We start from the raw sequence: 17,355 nt of genomic DNA on the forward strand, positions 1-17,355 counted from the left end.
CAGCTTCACTATGTTTTTCTACTTGAAAAAATAATGTGAAATAACATATACCAAGTCATGTTCGCAACTCAATAAACTGCAAAACATTAAACAATGTATAAAATGTTTGTTATTGTACGTACAATAACAAACATTTTACACTTTCTGGATCTCTTTGCAATGAGTGATTGGGTTATTTGTTCTACACATTACACCTTACTTGCCCAAAGATAGTTTACAATGACGTTTTCAGAGTTCTATAATAGGTGGTATAGTGTCCTAGCAACGGATTCGGTTCTTGATATTCCGATTCTATAAACAGGATTTTCCAGAAATGTTTCCATGGGAACATCTAGGTCTTGTCTGGTGATGAATATTAATTAGTACGAGACTGTCAGTGAAATAAAGAAAAAGTCCTGACACTTTGGTAGTTCATTGTCTAGACGATGTCGACGCCAACAGTTCAATTTCTTCTTCGCTTTTCATCTTGCTAAAATTTCTCCTCCATATTACTAACGTAACGAGTAGAGATGCAACCAAAATTATGCACGCACCTATAATTTCACTGATTTGTATTCCCTGTTCTAATATAGCAATTTGAAAGATATACGCCACCAGAATTTGTGTATTAGCCAATAAAACGATGGAAATGGCACTCTCAAGTTGAAGTGCCCGAAATCTAAAAAGTTCACCGAGCCCACCAAATATACCTGATGCGACAGATGCAACCCATGGCAACCAATGGAGACCATTCCATGACGGCGTGTCGATAGCGAACATCAGTACTACATTGAATATAATCAAGAAGACATACGGGTAAATGGTCGTCACGACGGGATGAACTCTGCTACCCACAAATCTACCTATAACAAACGTGGACGCCATCGTCAGAGATGACAACGTCACCATAATGTATGCAAACGTTTCTTGCGATGAATTCTTCTCTTCACTTCGGCTGAAAACAAAGCTAGGGTGCGTAATTAAAACAATGCCAATTACATCGAGTATGGTTCCAAGTACGTCTATCCACCGGCACATCTCACGGAGAATGAGAAACGACAGAATTGGAGTGAAGACGGGCTGGCAACCGATGAAGATACTGCTAACGTTACCGAACGGTGCACGGGACAAACTGTATAATAACAATATACCGGTAATTGCCCACAGAACACCGTTGATTACAACACCGACTTTATCTTTGGACGACTCAGGAATGAATTGCAATTTTCGGAACAGTATGACGAATGACAAAACAGTAAAACATGTAAGACCATTGATAATTTGTACTTGGAACTGACTCAGCCCTCCCATTACTGCTACCGTCATACATCCATTTGCAATTGCTATGGCAACACCAGTTAACAAGCCGAGCAGCAGGCCTTCTATTGAATTAAACAATCTATGCTGGCCACAGTGATTTCCATTCTTCGATGTCTTTTCCAAGTCTGTTGAGTCGGTATTCCCTGGAAAGTTTTCCTGGGTGCCATAATCTGCAGCTTCAGAGATCGCCATCTTCCTGTCTAATGATGTAGTCAATTATAAGCGTTGTATTGTCATATATGACGGTACCTGCTATAATTCTCAAAAGATGACCTTTTGACCTCATAGCGCTCTACAAGCCCCGTGTTCCAGATGGTCTGGTGGTAGTTGATATCTGATTATTCGGAACGCGAAAAGCATCAGAAAGAGTTCTGTTTTTACAGCATTTTTTTCAAATTCCTACAAGCCACAGCCCTTAAAAGCAAATTTAGCTAATTGCCACTTCCGTATGAAAGAAATTTTGGGCAAATATATTACAACTATTTCAAATAAAAAAAAAATACTTGAGAATGATAAGCTTATATAAAATAATTCGTATTAAAGTGTTATTTTAAAAGGATAAGTTTAACTCAATAATGTGACAACATTTACTATTCACGATCCTCATGAGTTGGCTCTGTATTTATTTATTTATTTATTTATTTATTTATTTATTTATTTATTTATTTATTTAAAATGGTGTTAGGCTATATTTAGAACACGAAAATAAAGTATGGCTATATTTAGAACACGAATCGTGCATGATACTAATATAGCGTGAGATCGCATAGAAAATATCCAACGGCGATTCAACAAGTCAGTTATCCCACACTATACATACATGTATTACAGTAAATGATAAAGTTGTCTATATGTGTTCTGCATGTATATGGTACACATGACAGAACATGAAATATCGCCACGCTGACACCGAACGAACATTTACATTTGTTCGATCAAACACGTCGTCCATTGAATGAAAACGCCCTCACCCAATAATAAGACCTAGCTATGGGAACTATATAGATGTTCCCCGATCCAATTTGTCGACATTTATACACACGTTCGATAACACATATTTATTAGTTTGTCATTTTCTCGTGTGCATTATAGTCTAGACTATAAGTCCGGATCTCGTTTTCTACAATCTCTCTCCACACATGGTCAAATGGACATGTAGTCCACAGGGGCGTGTAATATTTCATAGATTGTTGTTTTCCAGGTCTACAGACTAAATATAACAACCTTTTGATTAATATATATATTCCTACATGTAAGGGGGAGAGACTAATATTTCTTCGTAGTATAGATATTGATACATTTGTAGCAGCAAGATTCGTACGATATTTTCCTAAGAAAACGACATTCTAAGCAATAAGAAAACAATCTATGAAATGTTACACGCCCCTGTGATGTAGTCGACGTCCACCGAAAATCTAGCGAAGTCTGCTACTCAGGAAGGGTGAACAGCGCATGTCAGTAGTACACATGCGGTTGTAATTGGTTTAATAATACTTCGTGCAGTGAGTGTGGGCAAGGGGGCTTCCCTAGTAAGAAGTTAGTAAGATTTACAGAAAAAAAAAGTTGAAGTACAAATTTTGAAGATAAAATGTAAATTTTTACATTTAAAATAAAAAAAATACTACGAATTACGAAGGAATTAAATTCGAGTTACGTTTTACAATCACAGTACCGTAGCCTGCGGGGGGGGGGGGGGGGGTAGTAGTAAAAAAGCAAGAAAAAAAGCAACGTTTCGAATACATAGCGATGTTATTAAAAATCGTTATTTACGTGACGATTGCTGGCATGCGCGATTTGAATTGATGGTTAAAAAGTGATATGGCGCTACTTAACACTGACTCCTCGCTAATGTATGTATCTTATACCTTTGTTGTAAGCTGGCTTAACTTTGCAAAAGAATGTGTTCAGTTAAAAATTGTAACTTTTTGCAGTGTAGCGAATCAAAAGTTCTTTGTTCGGGAAAGTGCAAAAGAAGGGCGCACATGCACTCTGCATTTTCCGCGAGTAACAGTAGTCTTGAAAGTCTCCTTCATTTTGAAGATAGCAAGTCGCAATAATGTCAGAGAGTGAAACTCCCAAAAAATGACGTCGTGTCCAGCAGTTTATTTTGACATTTGTCAGGAAACAGATCTAGACGGGGTAAGCATACCATTTTGTATCACGTCAAAGGAAAAAGTCGTTCAACGTGAGGTCGTCTGCTGCATGCTGGGATTCCAAAGATGCGCTCGATCTAATTTACATCTTGTTCCTTACATTGAAACATTTACTGACAAAACGGCAGATCTCTTTTTGCAATATTTGGTGGCCCTGAAAAACTGTTAAACTAGGTACGCAGTTTAAGACCCACTCTTTGAAGACACACTTTCAATGGACGCTTTCACGGTTATCGCCGTCAGTGGCGCGCTTTTTTGTGGGTGACCCTAAAACGAATGACAACCTGAATGACGGAAAACGAATGACAGCATTTCTAGGTGGTAAATAGTGGAATGACACCCTTTTCTACATTCAGTTAGTTGAATGACACCCTCTACACTGTAGAACCACTGGAATGACAGCCACCACTCTATAAAATAAGTGGAATGACAGCATTTTTAATATTTTGGAACTGGAATGACAGCATTTCTAGGTGATAAACAGTGGAATGACACCCTTTTCTAAAATCAGTTAGTTGAATGACACACTCTGCACTGTAGAACCACTGGAATGACAGCCGCCACTCTATAAAACAAGTGGAATGACAGCATTTTCAATGCTTTGGAACTGGAATGACAACATTTCTAGGTGGTAAACAGTGGAATGACACCCTTTTCTACATTCAGTTAGTTGAATGACACACTCTGCACTGTAAAACCAGTGGAATGACAGCCGCCACTCTATAAAACAAGTGGAATGACAGCATTTTCAATGCTTTAGAACTGAAATGACAGCATTTCTAGGTGGTAAACAGTGGAATGACACCCTTTTCTAAAATCAGTTAGTTGAATGACACACTCTGCACTGTAAAACCAGTGGAATGACAGCCGCCACTCTATAAAATAAGTGGAATGACAGCATTTTCAATGCTTTAGAACTGGAATGACAGCATTTCTAGGTGGTAAACAGTGGAATGACACCCTTTTCTAAATTCAGTTAGTTGAATGACACACTCTGCACTGTAAAACCAGTGGAATGACAGCCGCCACTCTATAAAATAAGTGGAATGACAATATTTTCAATGCTTTAGAACTGGAATGACAACATTTCTAGGTGGTAAACAGTGGAATGACACCCTTTTCTACATTCAGTTAGTTGAATGACACACTCTGCACTGTAAAACCAGTGGAATGACAGCCGCCACTCTATAAAATAAGTGGAATGACAGCATTTTCAATGCTTTAGAACTGGAATGACAACATTTCTAGTTGGTAAAAATCCTGGAATCTATCATTCTTGATCGTTGTAAAGCAAATCTCACGACCGAAGATTATCAGTTTGGTTTCAAACAAGGTCATTCCACTGATCTCTGCATTTACTTGCTTAAGGAAACGATTAATTACTATCATAATTACAATAGTCCTGTTTATGTTTGCTTCTTAGATGCAACGAAAGCTTTCGACCGAGTTAATCATTGGTTACTTTTTAAGAAACTCATTCACCGGGGCATTCCAAAATATGTTGTTCGTATATTATTGGTCTGGTATCGCACGCAACGTTTCTTCACGCAATGGGGTGGGGCTAGGTCGTCACTGTTTTCTGTTGGGAATGGCGTTCGGCAAGGTAGCATTCTTTCCCCTTACCTGTTTAACGTTTATATGGATGATCTTAGTAGTCAGCTGAAGTCATGTTATAAGGGCTGCAATATTGGTGGCCGAATGATAAACCATCTTATGTATGCTGATGACTTAGCTCTTATATGTCCATCAATTGCAGGTCTACGCTCTCTTGTATCTATCTGTGAAATGTATGGTGTTGACCACGACATTATTTTCCACCCAAAGAAGTCGAAATGTATTTATTTTATGCCTCGTAAATGTTTAATTAGAGTTGAATGTTTACCTTCAGTCCGTGTTGGAGATAAACCACTTAGTATTGTTCATGAACATTCTTACTTGGGTTATACTTTGACAGACTCTATGTATGATGATAGTGCAATCAAGCGCCAAATGAAATGTTTTTACAGCCAAGCCAACATGTTACTCCGTAAATTTCCACACTGTACAATTGAGGTTAAGGCTACATTATTTAGAACTTTTTGTTCGAATATGTACTGCTCACAGCTGTGGTCATTGTACAACAAGAAATGCATTAACAACCTTAGAGTTGGTTATAACAATGCGTTTCGCATTCTGATGGGTTACTCACGTGACTGCAGTGCCAGTTGTATGTTTGTGCAGCACACAGTCCCCACTTTTGCGGCTCTAAGACGTAAATTGATGTACAACTTTTTTAAACGTATCGAAAACAGTCAAAATAGTTTAATTGCAGCAGTGCTAAATTCCGATACAATCCTCTATTCGGGGATTCATAAACTGTATAGAGATTTGTTGTATTTTTAAATGCTTTTATTTGTCCATGTGTGTATTTGTCAGATTGTCTTTTTAAAGTCTTACTTGTTTTAAATTGCCGGTTTTTAAAGTATAGTTTTTATCTATGGGATGTTTTTGAGCGTGTTTGCGTTCTTTTTCTTTCCCGAAATAAAGTTTAATAATAATAATAATAATAGTAAACAGTGGAATGACACCCTTTTCTAAATTCAGTTAGTTGAATGACACACTCTGCACTGTAAAACCAGTGGAATGACAGCCGCCACTCTATAAAATAAGTGGAATGACAACATTTTCAATGCTTTAGAACTGGAATGACAACATTTCTAGGTGGTAAACAGTGGAATGACACCCTTTTCTACATTCAGTTAGTTGAATGACACACTCTGCACTGTAAAACCAATGGAATGACAGCCGCCACTCTATAAAATAAGTGGAATGACAGCATTTTCAATGCTTTAGAACTAGAATGACAGCATTTCTAGGTGGTAAACAGTGGAATGACACCCTTTTCTACATTCAGTTAGTTGAATGACACCCTCCACACTGTAAACCCAGTGGAATGACAGCCGCCACTCTATAAAATAAGTGGAGTGACAGCATTTTTAATGCTTTGGAACTGGAATGACAGCATTTCTAGGTGGTAAACAGTGGAATGACGCCCTTTTCTACAATCAGTTAGTTGAATGACACACTCTGCACTGTAGAACCACTGGAATGACAGCCGCCACTCTATCAAATAAGTGGAATGACAGCATTTTTAATACTTTGGAACTGGAATGACAACATTTCTAGGTGGTAAACAGTGGAATGACACCCTTTTCTACATTCAGTTAGTTGAATGACACACTCTGCACTGTAAAACCAGTGGAATGACAGCCGCCACTCTATAAAACAAGTGGAATGACAGCATTTTCAATGCTTTAGAACTGAAATGACAGCATTTCTAGGTGGTAAACAGTGGAATGACACCCTTTTCTATATTCAGTTAGTTGAATGACACACTCTGCACTGTAAAACCAGTGGAATGACAGCCGCCACTCTATAAAATAAGTGGAATGACAGCATTTTTAATGCTTTGGAACTGGAATGACAGCATTTCTAGGTGGTAAACAGTTGAATGACACCCTTTTCTACATTCAGTTAGTTTAATGACACCCTTTGCACTTAAAACCAGTGGAATTACAGCCGCCACTCTATAGAATAAGTGGAATAACATCATTTACAATTAATTGAATAGTTAACCAAGCTATTAACTTTGAAATCGATCAGCATATGTATGTATGTATGTATGTATGTATGTATGTATGTATGTATGTATGTATGTAACCCTGTCACCAGATTCGCCTAAACTAGTGCTAGGAGACTTCAACTCTTGTTCACTATCCAATCAGCTCCCGAACTATCACCAGTATGTCACCTGTTATACTCGTAAAGCAAAAACCCTGGATCTTTGTTATTCAAATATCATCAACGCCTATAAATCCATCAGGAAGTCACCGCTGAGCACTGGTGATCATAATGCAGTGCACCTGATACCTACCTACCGACAAAAACTTAAACAAAACAAACCACAGACTAGGTCAGTTCAGATATGGTCTCAACAATCAATCGAGGATCTTCAAGGATGTCTAGCCAGTACAGATTGGTCAGTTTTCACAGAAAACAACTCCCTTGAAAGATCAACAGATATAATAACAGACTACCTTAAGTTTTGTGAAGACATGCTAGTAGAGAAAAGGATAATAAAAACGTACGCTAATAATAAACCCTGGGTTACGTCTAACTTAAAACACCTGTTGAAGGAGAAAGCAATTGCTTTCGCTGAAGGTAGGTTCTCTGATGGAAAGTGTCTGCAAAGGAAATTAAAACAAGAGATACGCGATTGCAAAGACAGGTACAAAATGAAAATTGAAAGTCAGTTCCAGTCCGGTGATTTGAGGAAAGCATGGAATGGCCTTGCTGTTCTTTCTGGTAAACAGGAAAAAACGAACAGGAAGACGGAAGTGGTAGAAGCAAAGACATTCGCTAATGAACTGAATGATTTCTATTGTCGTTTTGACACACATAACTTCCAACAGCAACAAGAGAATGCTAGAAATATTGTAACAAGTAAATTAGAGCAATCAGATATGCCACAAATATCAGAGATGGAGGTTAGTTTAAAGTTAAAGCGCATTAATCCTAGAAAAGCACAGGGTCCTGATAATATATCTGGTAGATTCCTTCGTCATTGTCATCTAGAAGTGGCTAGTATCTTCACTACACTTTTCAATTGGTCTATATCAACACATACTATTCCAAGTCTGTGGAAAACATCGGCCATTTCACCTGTTCCTAAGCACAACAATCCCACTAAGCTAAACGATTACAGACCAATAGCTCTTACATCCATTGTTATGAAATGTCTCGAAAGTATTGTTTTAACTCGCATTACTGACCAAGTTAAGAATCTTACTGACCCACTTCAATTTGCGTACAGAGCTAACAGATCAGTTGAAGATGCTGTTATAGCCCTATTACATCAAGCCCTTTCCCATCTGGAACAACCCAAGTCTTTTGTCCGTATTCTATTCGTTGACTTTTCATCAGCTTTCAACACCATACAGCCACATCTGATGGTGAACAAGTTAAATGCAATGAATGTAAACCCCAACATAATACTCTGGGTGTTAGATTTTCTAACTAACAGACGGCAATATGTAAGAGTAAATGCAATAGGTATGAATAATCGTAATCCGTCCGCAACAGTGTCTAGTATGCGCAGTACGTCTACTGGCGCACCCCAGGGCTCGGTAATCTCTCCTGTTCTGTTTACTTTGTACACAAATGATCTTAAAAGCACAAGTGAAAAGGGACAGATGGTCAAATATGCTGATGATACAGCATTTGGAGATTACTCAAATGATGAAAAACACTTTGAAAATCAAGTGCACCACTTAAAACAGTGGTGTGAGGACAATTATCTAGAATTAAACACAAAGAAAACAAAAGAAATGGTAATTGACTTTAGTAGATCTAGAAGGGAAGTTAAAGCACTTGAAATTAACTCTGAGGTTGTAGAACGTGTTTCAATATACCGCTACCTAGGAACACTCATTGATGACAAACTTACATTCCAACAGAACACCGATGCTGTATATAAGAAATGCCAACAGCGAATGTACTTACTGCGTAAACTAAGATCACTGAATATTAGACCAGATATATTGAAAGCATTCTACTCTAGCCACATTGAGAGTGTAGTTACCTTTTCGTTTCTAAGCTGGTTTGGAGGGTTGACTGTTTCAAATGTTAACAAATTACAGACAGTTGTCAATACCTGTACTAAAATATGTGGAACTGAATGTAAAAGCATGAAATCATTATATGGAAAACGAGCACTTGTTAAAGCCACAACAATTACCAATGACCCTTCCCATGCCTTAGTTCAGTATTTTGAGATGCTTCCCTCGGGTCGCAGGTATCGAATTTTATCCTTGAGAACACGTCGTGCTCGGCTCAGTTACGTACCTTCTGCCATCAGAATACTTAACCAGAGAATGTAAGAAGTAAAGGAATGTGAATGTTTTTATGTAGTCTTTTACACAGTTTTTATTGTCTTCGTACTTTTGTTGTTCTTAGTACTACTTTAATGTGTAAGATTATAATATATGTATGCTTTTCTGTGTTGTTGCAAGACAAATTTCCCCGTGAGGGATAATAAAGTAATAATAATAAAAAAAAAAAAAAAAAAAAAAAAAAAAAAATGTATGTATGTATGTATGTAAGTGTGTGTGTGTATGTATGTATGTATGTATGTATGTATGTATGTATGTATGTATGTATGTATGTATGTATGTAAGTGTATGTGTGTATGTGTGTATGTGTGTATGTATGTATGTATGTATGTATGTATGTATGTATGTATGTATGTATTTAAGAACTTATCCCACGGATTACCGTTTATTTATATCACGCGCGGTTTTGTTCCATTATATTTAGAAATGTTCGGGTTTTCACCTGGCATTTCTCTGTCTCGCCAATTTTTCCTTTGAAAAAGAATATTTATTCGAAACGTCGGATTTAACAGCTATATATACGGACTGGTTTATTAGTTCCTTATGCATTTCTATGTATGTATGTATGTATGTATGTATGTATGTATGTATGTATGTATGTATGCATGCATGTATGTATGTATGTGTGTGTGTGTATGTATGTATGTATGTGTGTGTGTGTGTGTGTGTATGTATGTATGTATGTATGTATGTATGTATGTATGTATGTATGTGTAATGAGAAAGTGCAAGAATGAATGAATGAACGAACAAACGAACGAATGAATGAATGAACAAACGAACGAATGAATGAATGAATTTACCCATTATTTATCTAGAATTCTAAATGGGAGCTTTGTCCGAGCATAGTTTCCAATTCGACAGAATGTATTAGAAAATATTGGCATTGTGTTCGTGTGACAGTTTTACATGAATTTGTGAGATTCGTCGCCACTGATATGAATCGATTTGACTTATAATCGAGTATATGATCGAGTTATGGTTTATGCCATGTTTAAAACTTATAATAGGCAAGTGAACACTTTTAGGTCAAACCAATGTTAATGGTCCAAGCAACAGATGAGAAAGTGATCCTTCCAAAGTGTGACCCTTCCTCCTTGAATAACTTCTCCCCGGCTCCTGTCCCTTTCTCACAAATATTTAATCTTATTGTCATATCAATTAAATCAGTATTTATATTTTTTCAAATATTGAGTTCCTGGAATATTTCATTATAGCACAGTCAAATGTTGTTTGGTCACCAGATATAAAGTTACAAAATTTCTTGTATATTTACAGACTTACAGACAATTAACAGCACACTTGTAATAAAAATTTGTAATAAAATTGCCGACATTTGTAATTAATTGGCGACATTTGTAATAATTAACTAACGACATTTGTAATAAACGGCCGACATTTGTACATTTGTAGTAACATTGCTGACATCTTAAAGCTGAGTTTTAACATTTTAAAGAACAGCATTTGCATATAAATCCTGCATGCCAGGAAGTTTTGCGCCGATATATAGCACCAAAAAGGACACACGGCGATATTTTATGTATCTACTTCTATGATTCAAATCCAACATTCTTTCTTTCTTTAACTATCAGAGTTTATCGTTGGTTGGCCTATCATAGTCTTGACAACGGTGGTAATTTGTCCCCAAATGCATGACAGTTAACCTATTGGTTGCAAAATCGCTGTTTATGTTTTCTAGAGAAATTGGATTATTTGATGGTCAAAATAATTTAGGGAGCCGTCATTATTTACGGTTGGGGGGAGGTCGGAGGAATTGGTTGGAAATTCAACTGCCCCCCCCCCCCCACCCCATCCTGCAGGGAAAAAATCAATGACCTCCCCCACCTGTCTTCAGAAATTGGGATGACCGCCCCCTCCCCGTTGCCTTTATATACATGAAGTGGTGGGTATTAAAAAGAGGAAATTATATATAATTTAAATTGCTACAATTGTATTATTAATGATTATTGGGGTACTTACAAAACAACTTCATTTCAGTAAGAATACTTATTAAGAGCATTCCGCCATGAGCCAGCTCTTCTACCCCCCCCCCCCCTTGTCACAACAATTGATTCAGTCTGACTGACACAGTCACTTTCCTCACTCTCACTGTCAAGGTCTCTCATTACAACATCATCTTCATCACTGTCATCTGGCCCATTTTCAACACAATATTTTGTTTTTGAAAGCTTTGCATTGTCAACGACTGACTTTCGAAGACAGTCAGCCATAATGGCTTTCATTTTATCGTGTTTTTTCCCTTTCTTTGATAAGTTATGTCTTTCAAGGTATTTGTCCAATTCTTTAACTTTGAGTTTTGAAAGTGTTCCACTGAGAGTTAATGACAACCAATCATACATTTCATATGTCAAAGCATCTTCCTCTTCCCTCTTCCTAAATCTGGTAAGACAGATGAGCAACAAAAAATAATGTGTGATATTAAAGTAAGCCAAATTCCCAAAGTTTGTTGGAATGATCATCTGTCTGCTCACAGGTATTGCATCACTGCATAGCTTTGCTTTTAGTAGTCAATTATCCAAAGAGTGAAATAATCAGGTGAAATTTACGAGACTGTAAGACAGTTTTTTGCAATGTGTTTTTCAAGTCGAGACTTTCCATTGATATATTTGCAATCAGAATTTTTACCTTATTTAATACAAAGCAGAGACACTTCTAAGCTGAAACAAACTAGTGATGACAAGCTAGTGTTACAGTGACACCTGTCAAATTATAATGACTTTAGTACATATTTACAAACTGGGTGACAACCTGACAACTAATTGATTCAAAGTTTGCTTTCAGAGTTTATACTAGTAGTTATATATTACTCACATATTTATTTTAAGATATTGTTATATAATTTAGTTTTTACTTTACACACAACTCCACCTTGTTCATGTAGTACATAAACAAATATTTAGGAAAACCAAAAGCTTTAATGTTTTGAAAATATTTTCTATTTCTTTTAAAATGTTAATAAAGTTACATTTTATGTAACAGGTTAAATAATCCTGATACTGTGTACACAAGTTTTTCGAAACAGATTTTTGTGTAGCCCCCCCCCTACCTTTCCCTCATTTTTCGGTAGCCCCCCCCCCCCCCCTGACCAACTCCAATTTTCAAGTGACCGTCCAAATTCCTCCGACCCCCAACCGTAAATAATGATGGCTCCCTTAGCTAAGATCTCTAATGTGGATTAGATTATTTCGTTATTTGCTTGCTAACGAATCGGCTGAATAATTCACTCACTCACTCACTCCCTCACTCAGTCGCTCGCTCGCTTACTCACTGATGACAGACCGACTGACTGACTGACTGACTGACTAACTGACTGAATGACTGACTCACAGACGAACGAATGAACAAACAAATGAAACGAATGCTAGCTCACACCCAGCGTGCTCGCTCGCACACCTATCCACTCATTCAGTCGCTCAGAAGATCACCATCATGCATCACAAACAACTCATTCATTTGCGTACTCAGATGCTCACTTTATTGCTATAAAGTGGCGGCTGTCATTCCACTGGATCTACAGTGCAGGGGGTGTCATTCAACTAACTGATTGTAGAAAAGGGTGTCATTCCACTGTTTACCACCTAGAAATGCTGTCATTCCATTTCCAAAGCATTAAAAATGCTGTCATTCCACTTATTTTATAGAGTGGCGGCTGTCATTCCAGTGGTTCTACCGTGCAGAGTGTGTCATTCAACTAACTGATTGTAGAAAAGGGTGTCATTCCACTGTTTACCACCTAGAAATGCTGTCATTCCAGTTCCAAAGCATTAAAAATGCTGTCATTCCAATTATTTTATAGAGTGGCGGCTGTCATTCCAGTGGTTCTACAGTGCAGAGGGTGTCATTCAACTAACTGAATGTAGAAAAGGGTGTCATTCCACTGTTTACCACCTAGAAATGCTGTCATTCCATTTCCAAAGCATTAAAAATGCTGTCATCCCACTTATTTTATAGAGTGGCGGCTGTCATTCCAGTGGTTCTACAGTGCAGAGTGTGTCATTCAACTAACTGAATGTAGAAAAGGGTGTCATTCCACTGTTTACCACCTAGAAATGCTGTCATTCCATTTCCAAAGCATTAAAAATGCTGTCATTCCACTTATTTTATAGAGTGGCGGCTGTCATTCCAGTGGTTCTACAGTGCAGAGTGTGTCATTCAACTAACTGATTGTAGAAAAGGGTGTCATTCCACTGTTTACCACCAAGAAATGCTGTCATTCGTTTTCCGTCATTCAGGTTGTCATTCGTTTTAGGGTCACCCGTTTCTCCACATTGTATTCTCGTCATCCACTGTTGATCGTGTCAACTCCAAATAAAGGCTGTGAAGTTGTATGTCAGCATTACCAGTTGTTGAGAGGTGAACGCTAATCGCGCTAGGCCTTGGCCTATCTGTGTGTGGAGTTGGCGGCTGCCATATTGCTTTTAGGACTTCTGACTTTCAGCGAATCAGCTTGCTTCCCCTGTTTCGAACACCAATCTCGCAACCTGATTCGCTCGTCGAAATGGATTTGGAGAGAGGTCTTGGCGGCGACAGTAGGGAGCCCTCCACGACGCTCTCAGGAGAGGGAAGTTGTGAGTCCCATGTACGACGTGCTCCATATATTTGTCGACCAATAGAATGGTTTTTATCACAGTTTGCCAGCTTTGTTTAAATATAACTTGAAAAACGAATGAGCTCTTCATAATAGTATGAAGTCTGACGAACAGAAAAAAGGTTTGAAATCACTTTTCTGTTGGGGTAAAGGATACAATCGTACAAGCACACACGTATGTTCAAAAGGAAGAAATGCGCTGTAGGGTTTTCAACATTTGAATATATGATATATCTAATTTAAAATATTAACATAAATCGTTGCAAGTGCAAGTGAAGTAGTTAAAATTTTAATATAAGGTAAATATAGACCAGATGTAAACTGAATTCCTCCCGTAAGGATACACTAGTCTTCGTTTTGTTAAAGAGTGTGTACCTTAGTTTGTATTTAAGCAATACAGATCTAAATATAACCAAGTGCCAAAAGGTCAACTGAAGTGAAACTAACAAGGTAAAGTTAATATGAACAATTAGTCGACATTACATTTTAAGATACAAATGTATGTGTTGTAATTGTGTTTTTAGTTTAAATGTTTGGTTTTGTTAGTGTTGTTCGTAGTATGTTTTGTGAGGCCTTGTTACAAAATGTTGGGTCAGTATACATGAGGAAACTCACCATGTCGACTTTAAATTGTGGTTAGTGACTTGCCAATGTTGTGCAAGTGCGCGTGCGTAGCGACAGAAACAATTACATTGTAGGAGAGTGGAAAACTTCTGGGAGGTCAACCCAAGGTTAACCCGTTTTGTTAGGGGGTAGGTTAGGTGTGCTTGGTTAGGGCCCGGCTCTGGTCAGGACCTAAGTTTTTAATAGACATTCATTATGTAGGGGTATTAAATATGCAATGACAAATATTAAATCGCTTTGTCATCCAAGTATTGGGTTATTAGTCTAAGGGTGGCCCTTTTTCTTTTTTTCTTCTCATCTCCAGTGGAATAATCATGCGGGGCGGGCGGGCGAAATAAAAAAAAAGGGGGGCAAGGATAAAAAATATGTATTTTTTCAGTTCTATTCTCTGTCTTTGATTTTTAGAATTTGAACTTTAGTATGTAACTTTTTGAAACACTTGCGTGATTGTCATCAGTGTGCTAGAGGAAATTTCATTTATATAAATCATTACTTCTATGAAACATTTTTCTTCAGTATGAACTTGTCAAAATAATCCACCAGATAACATTTCTAGAACTCAGAACTCCTTTGGGATTTACTGTTTAAAAGTAATTAAAAGTAATACTAGAGAGGTTTAGATACACGTTAGAACGCGTACGTGTACGGGAGCAATATCGTGCAGGCGAACACGTAATGACGCGTTCAAAGCTGTGTTTAGTTACGCGTTCAGAGGGCAAACTTGAAAGACAGTGGAATGTGCACGCGCGCGTTGGCATCTTCTGTCCTGAAGGCAATACACACGACTTTATATGTTGGTATTTGTCGGTATTTTTGCAATTTTCCCCGCACCTACCCAAACGTATGTATGTATGTATGTATGTATGTATGTATGTATGTATGTATGTATGTATATATGCATGTATGTATGTATGTGTGTGTGTGTGTGTGTGTGCGTGCGTGCGTGCGTGCGTGCGTATGTATGTATGTATGTATGTATGTATGTATGTATGTATGTATGTATGTATGTATGTATGTATGTATGCACACACGTATGTATGTATCTCTCGCTCTGTACATACATACATACATACATACATGCATACATACATACATACATACATACATACATACATACATACATATGGAACTTATAAATCAGTCCGTATAAATATATGTAAAATCCGACGATTCGAATAAATATTCTTTTTCAAAGGAAAAATCGGCGAGATACAGAAATGTTAGGTTAAAACCTGAACATATCTGAATGTAATGGAACAAAACCGCGCGTGATATATAAACGGTTATACGTGGGAAAAGTTCTAATATTCGCACGCACCAAATAGAACCCAATAGAATACGCCTGAAATTTAAAAAATACCCTGACTAGATTGGGAATGACGAGAATAATCTATTAATTCCAAGGGGTTCCAGCATTCCAAGACGGAAAATTATTTCTTCTTCCTTTAACCTCAATACTTTTTCATGACCAGAAACCTTACATACATACATACATACATACATACATACATACATACATACATACATACATACATACATACTTGTACTCCGGCGTGGGCGTTAAATTTCGATTGCCAGTTACAAATGAGGCTATTGACCTATCAGGGAAAAGCGTGAAGACCGGTGTATCAGCAGAGTAGCAAATTTATCAAATGTCGGTGGCGGGAGTGTATTTTCTGTGTATGAGATCCAATTAATGGCATCCAGGGAAGAGAGATTAGACGCAGACAATCATAACAAAAACATGATCCCTAACTCTGACTGAACAGATAAGACTTCCGTTCACAAGTTGAACACTATTTTCGTAATAATAAACATTACCTCAGAGTGTATTTAGAAGGTGAATAAAATACACGTACTACAACTTGTACTTGCAAGGTGGACGGTATAATGGCAGGGAGAAAGCGACGGTTTGCTGTTATGACAGCTGAGGACATATAATAGTTCAGAAACTGACGGCAATTGTACTGAAAAATACACATAAATACACAGAAAGAGCTGCCACCAGGCTTTAATACCTCACAAATAGAGAGGTGTACAAAGGCAAAAGTGATTACACATGAATTGTTGTTGCAACTGAGAGACAAAGTCAGCCCTGCTTGACCTCGCACTAAAAAACATAGATAAAAAAAACCTTCCTAGGGGAAAATATAGCTGTGGGAAAGCGTAGGCCCTACCCTTTAACGGTTTAAACCTGACTAAGTAAACACCCATAAAACATCTGCATGATGTGTTGCTCTGTACCTCAAACGTAACTGTGAAAAAAGGAGACTTGCCTAAAATGCACACACACACACACAAAGCATCAATAAACAAAAGTCGATGGTCGTTCCTTGGTGACAGAGCTTAGACTGTACTAAATCCACCTTTACTTTACAACTCTCTACAAGAGCGCCCTCAACATGCCACAAGAACATATTACTTTCTGTCTATACGTTGTTCATCTAGAAATTACATTTTTTTTCTATAAACTTTGTGATGTAATAGACACATTGTATTCTGGCAAACCAGAGTTGTGTATTTCTTCCGCGACACTGCGAAATGACGATAAACGAAACAACCTCTTGGCGGTGTCTTGTCTTGGACAGTACTGTATCAACTAATCATCCGTAATTATAATGCTCTAACTTTACGTGTTGAATAATTCTAAAAGCTCTCTTTGAACACTTTCTATCTGTGATCTGTAGTCTCAGTGTACGGTACGTGGTGATGGGGCACCCTCACACATCGGTGAGGGCGGA

The 17,355-nt window shown here is 37.6% G+C and overlaps 1 protein-coding gene across 1 annotated transcript; it reads right to left on the reverse strand.

Moving 5' to 3' along the window:
• Nucleotides 1-411: 411 nt before the first annotated feature.
• LOC144445390 (solute carrier family 35 member G1-like) lies at nucleotides 412-1,491 on the reverse strand. The gene has a single exon (XM_078134929.1). The coding sequence runs from the start codon at nucleotides 1,489-1,491 to the stop codon at nucleotides 412-414; it is 1,080 nt and encodes a 359-aa protein (XP_077991055.1).
• Between the last annotated feature and the right edge of the window lie 15,864 nt (nucleotides 1,492-17,355).

Source organism: Glandiceps talaboti, chromosome 14, assembly GCF_964340395.1.
Source record: "Glandiceps talaboti chromosome 14, keGlaTala1.1, whole genome shotgun sequence".
Classification (NCBI taxonomy): Eukaryota; Metazoa; Hemichordata; class Enteropneusta; family Spengelidae; genus Glandiceps; species Glandiceps talaboti.

Bases quoted from the DNA above. Each gene is read 5' to 3' on its own strand.
- LOC144445390 (XM_078134929.1), bottom strand. From the start codon at position 1,491: ATGGCGATCTCTGAAGCTGCAGATTATGGCACCCAGGAAAACTTTCCA.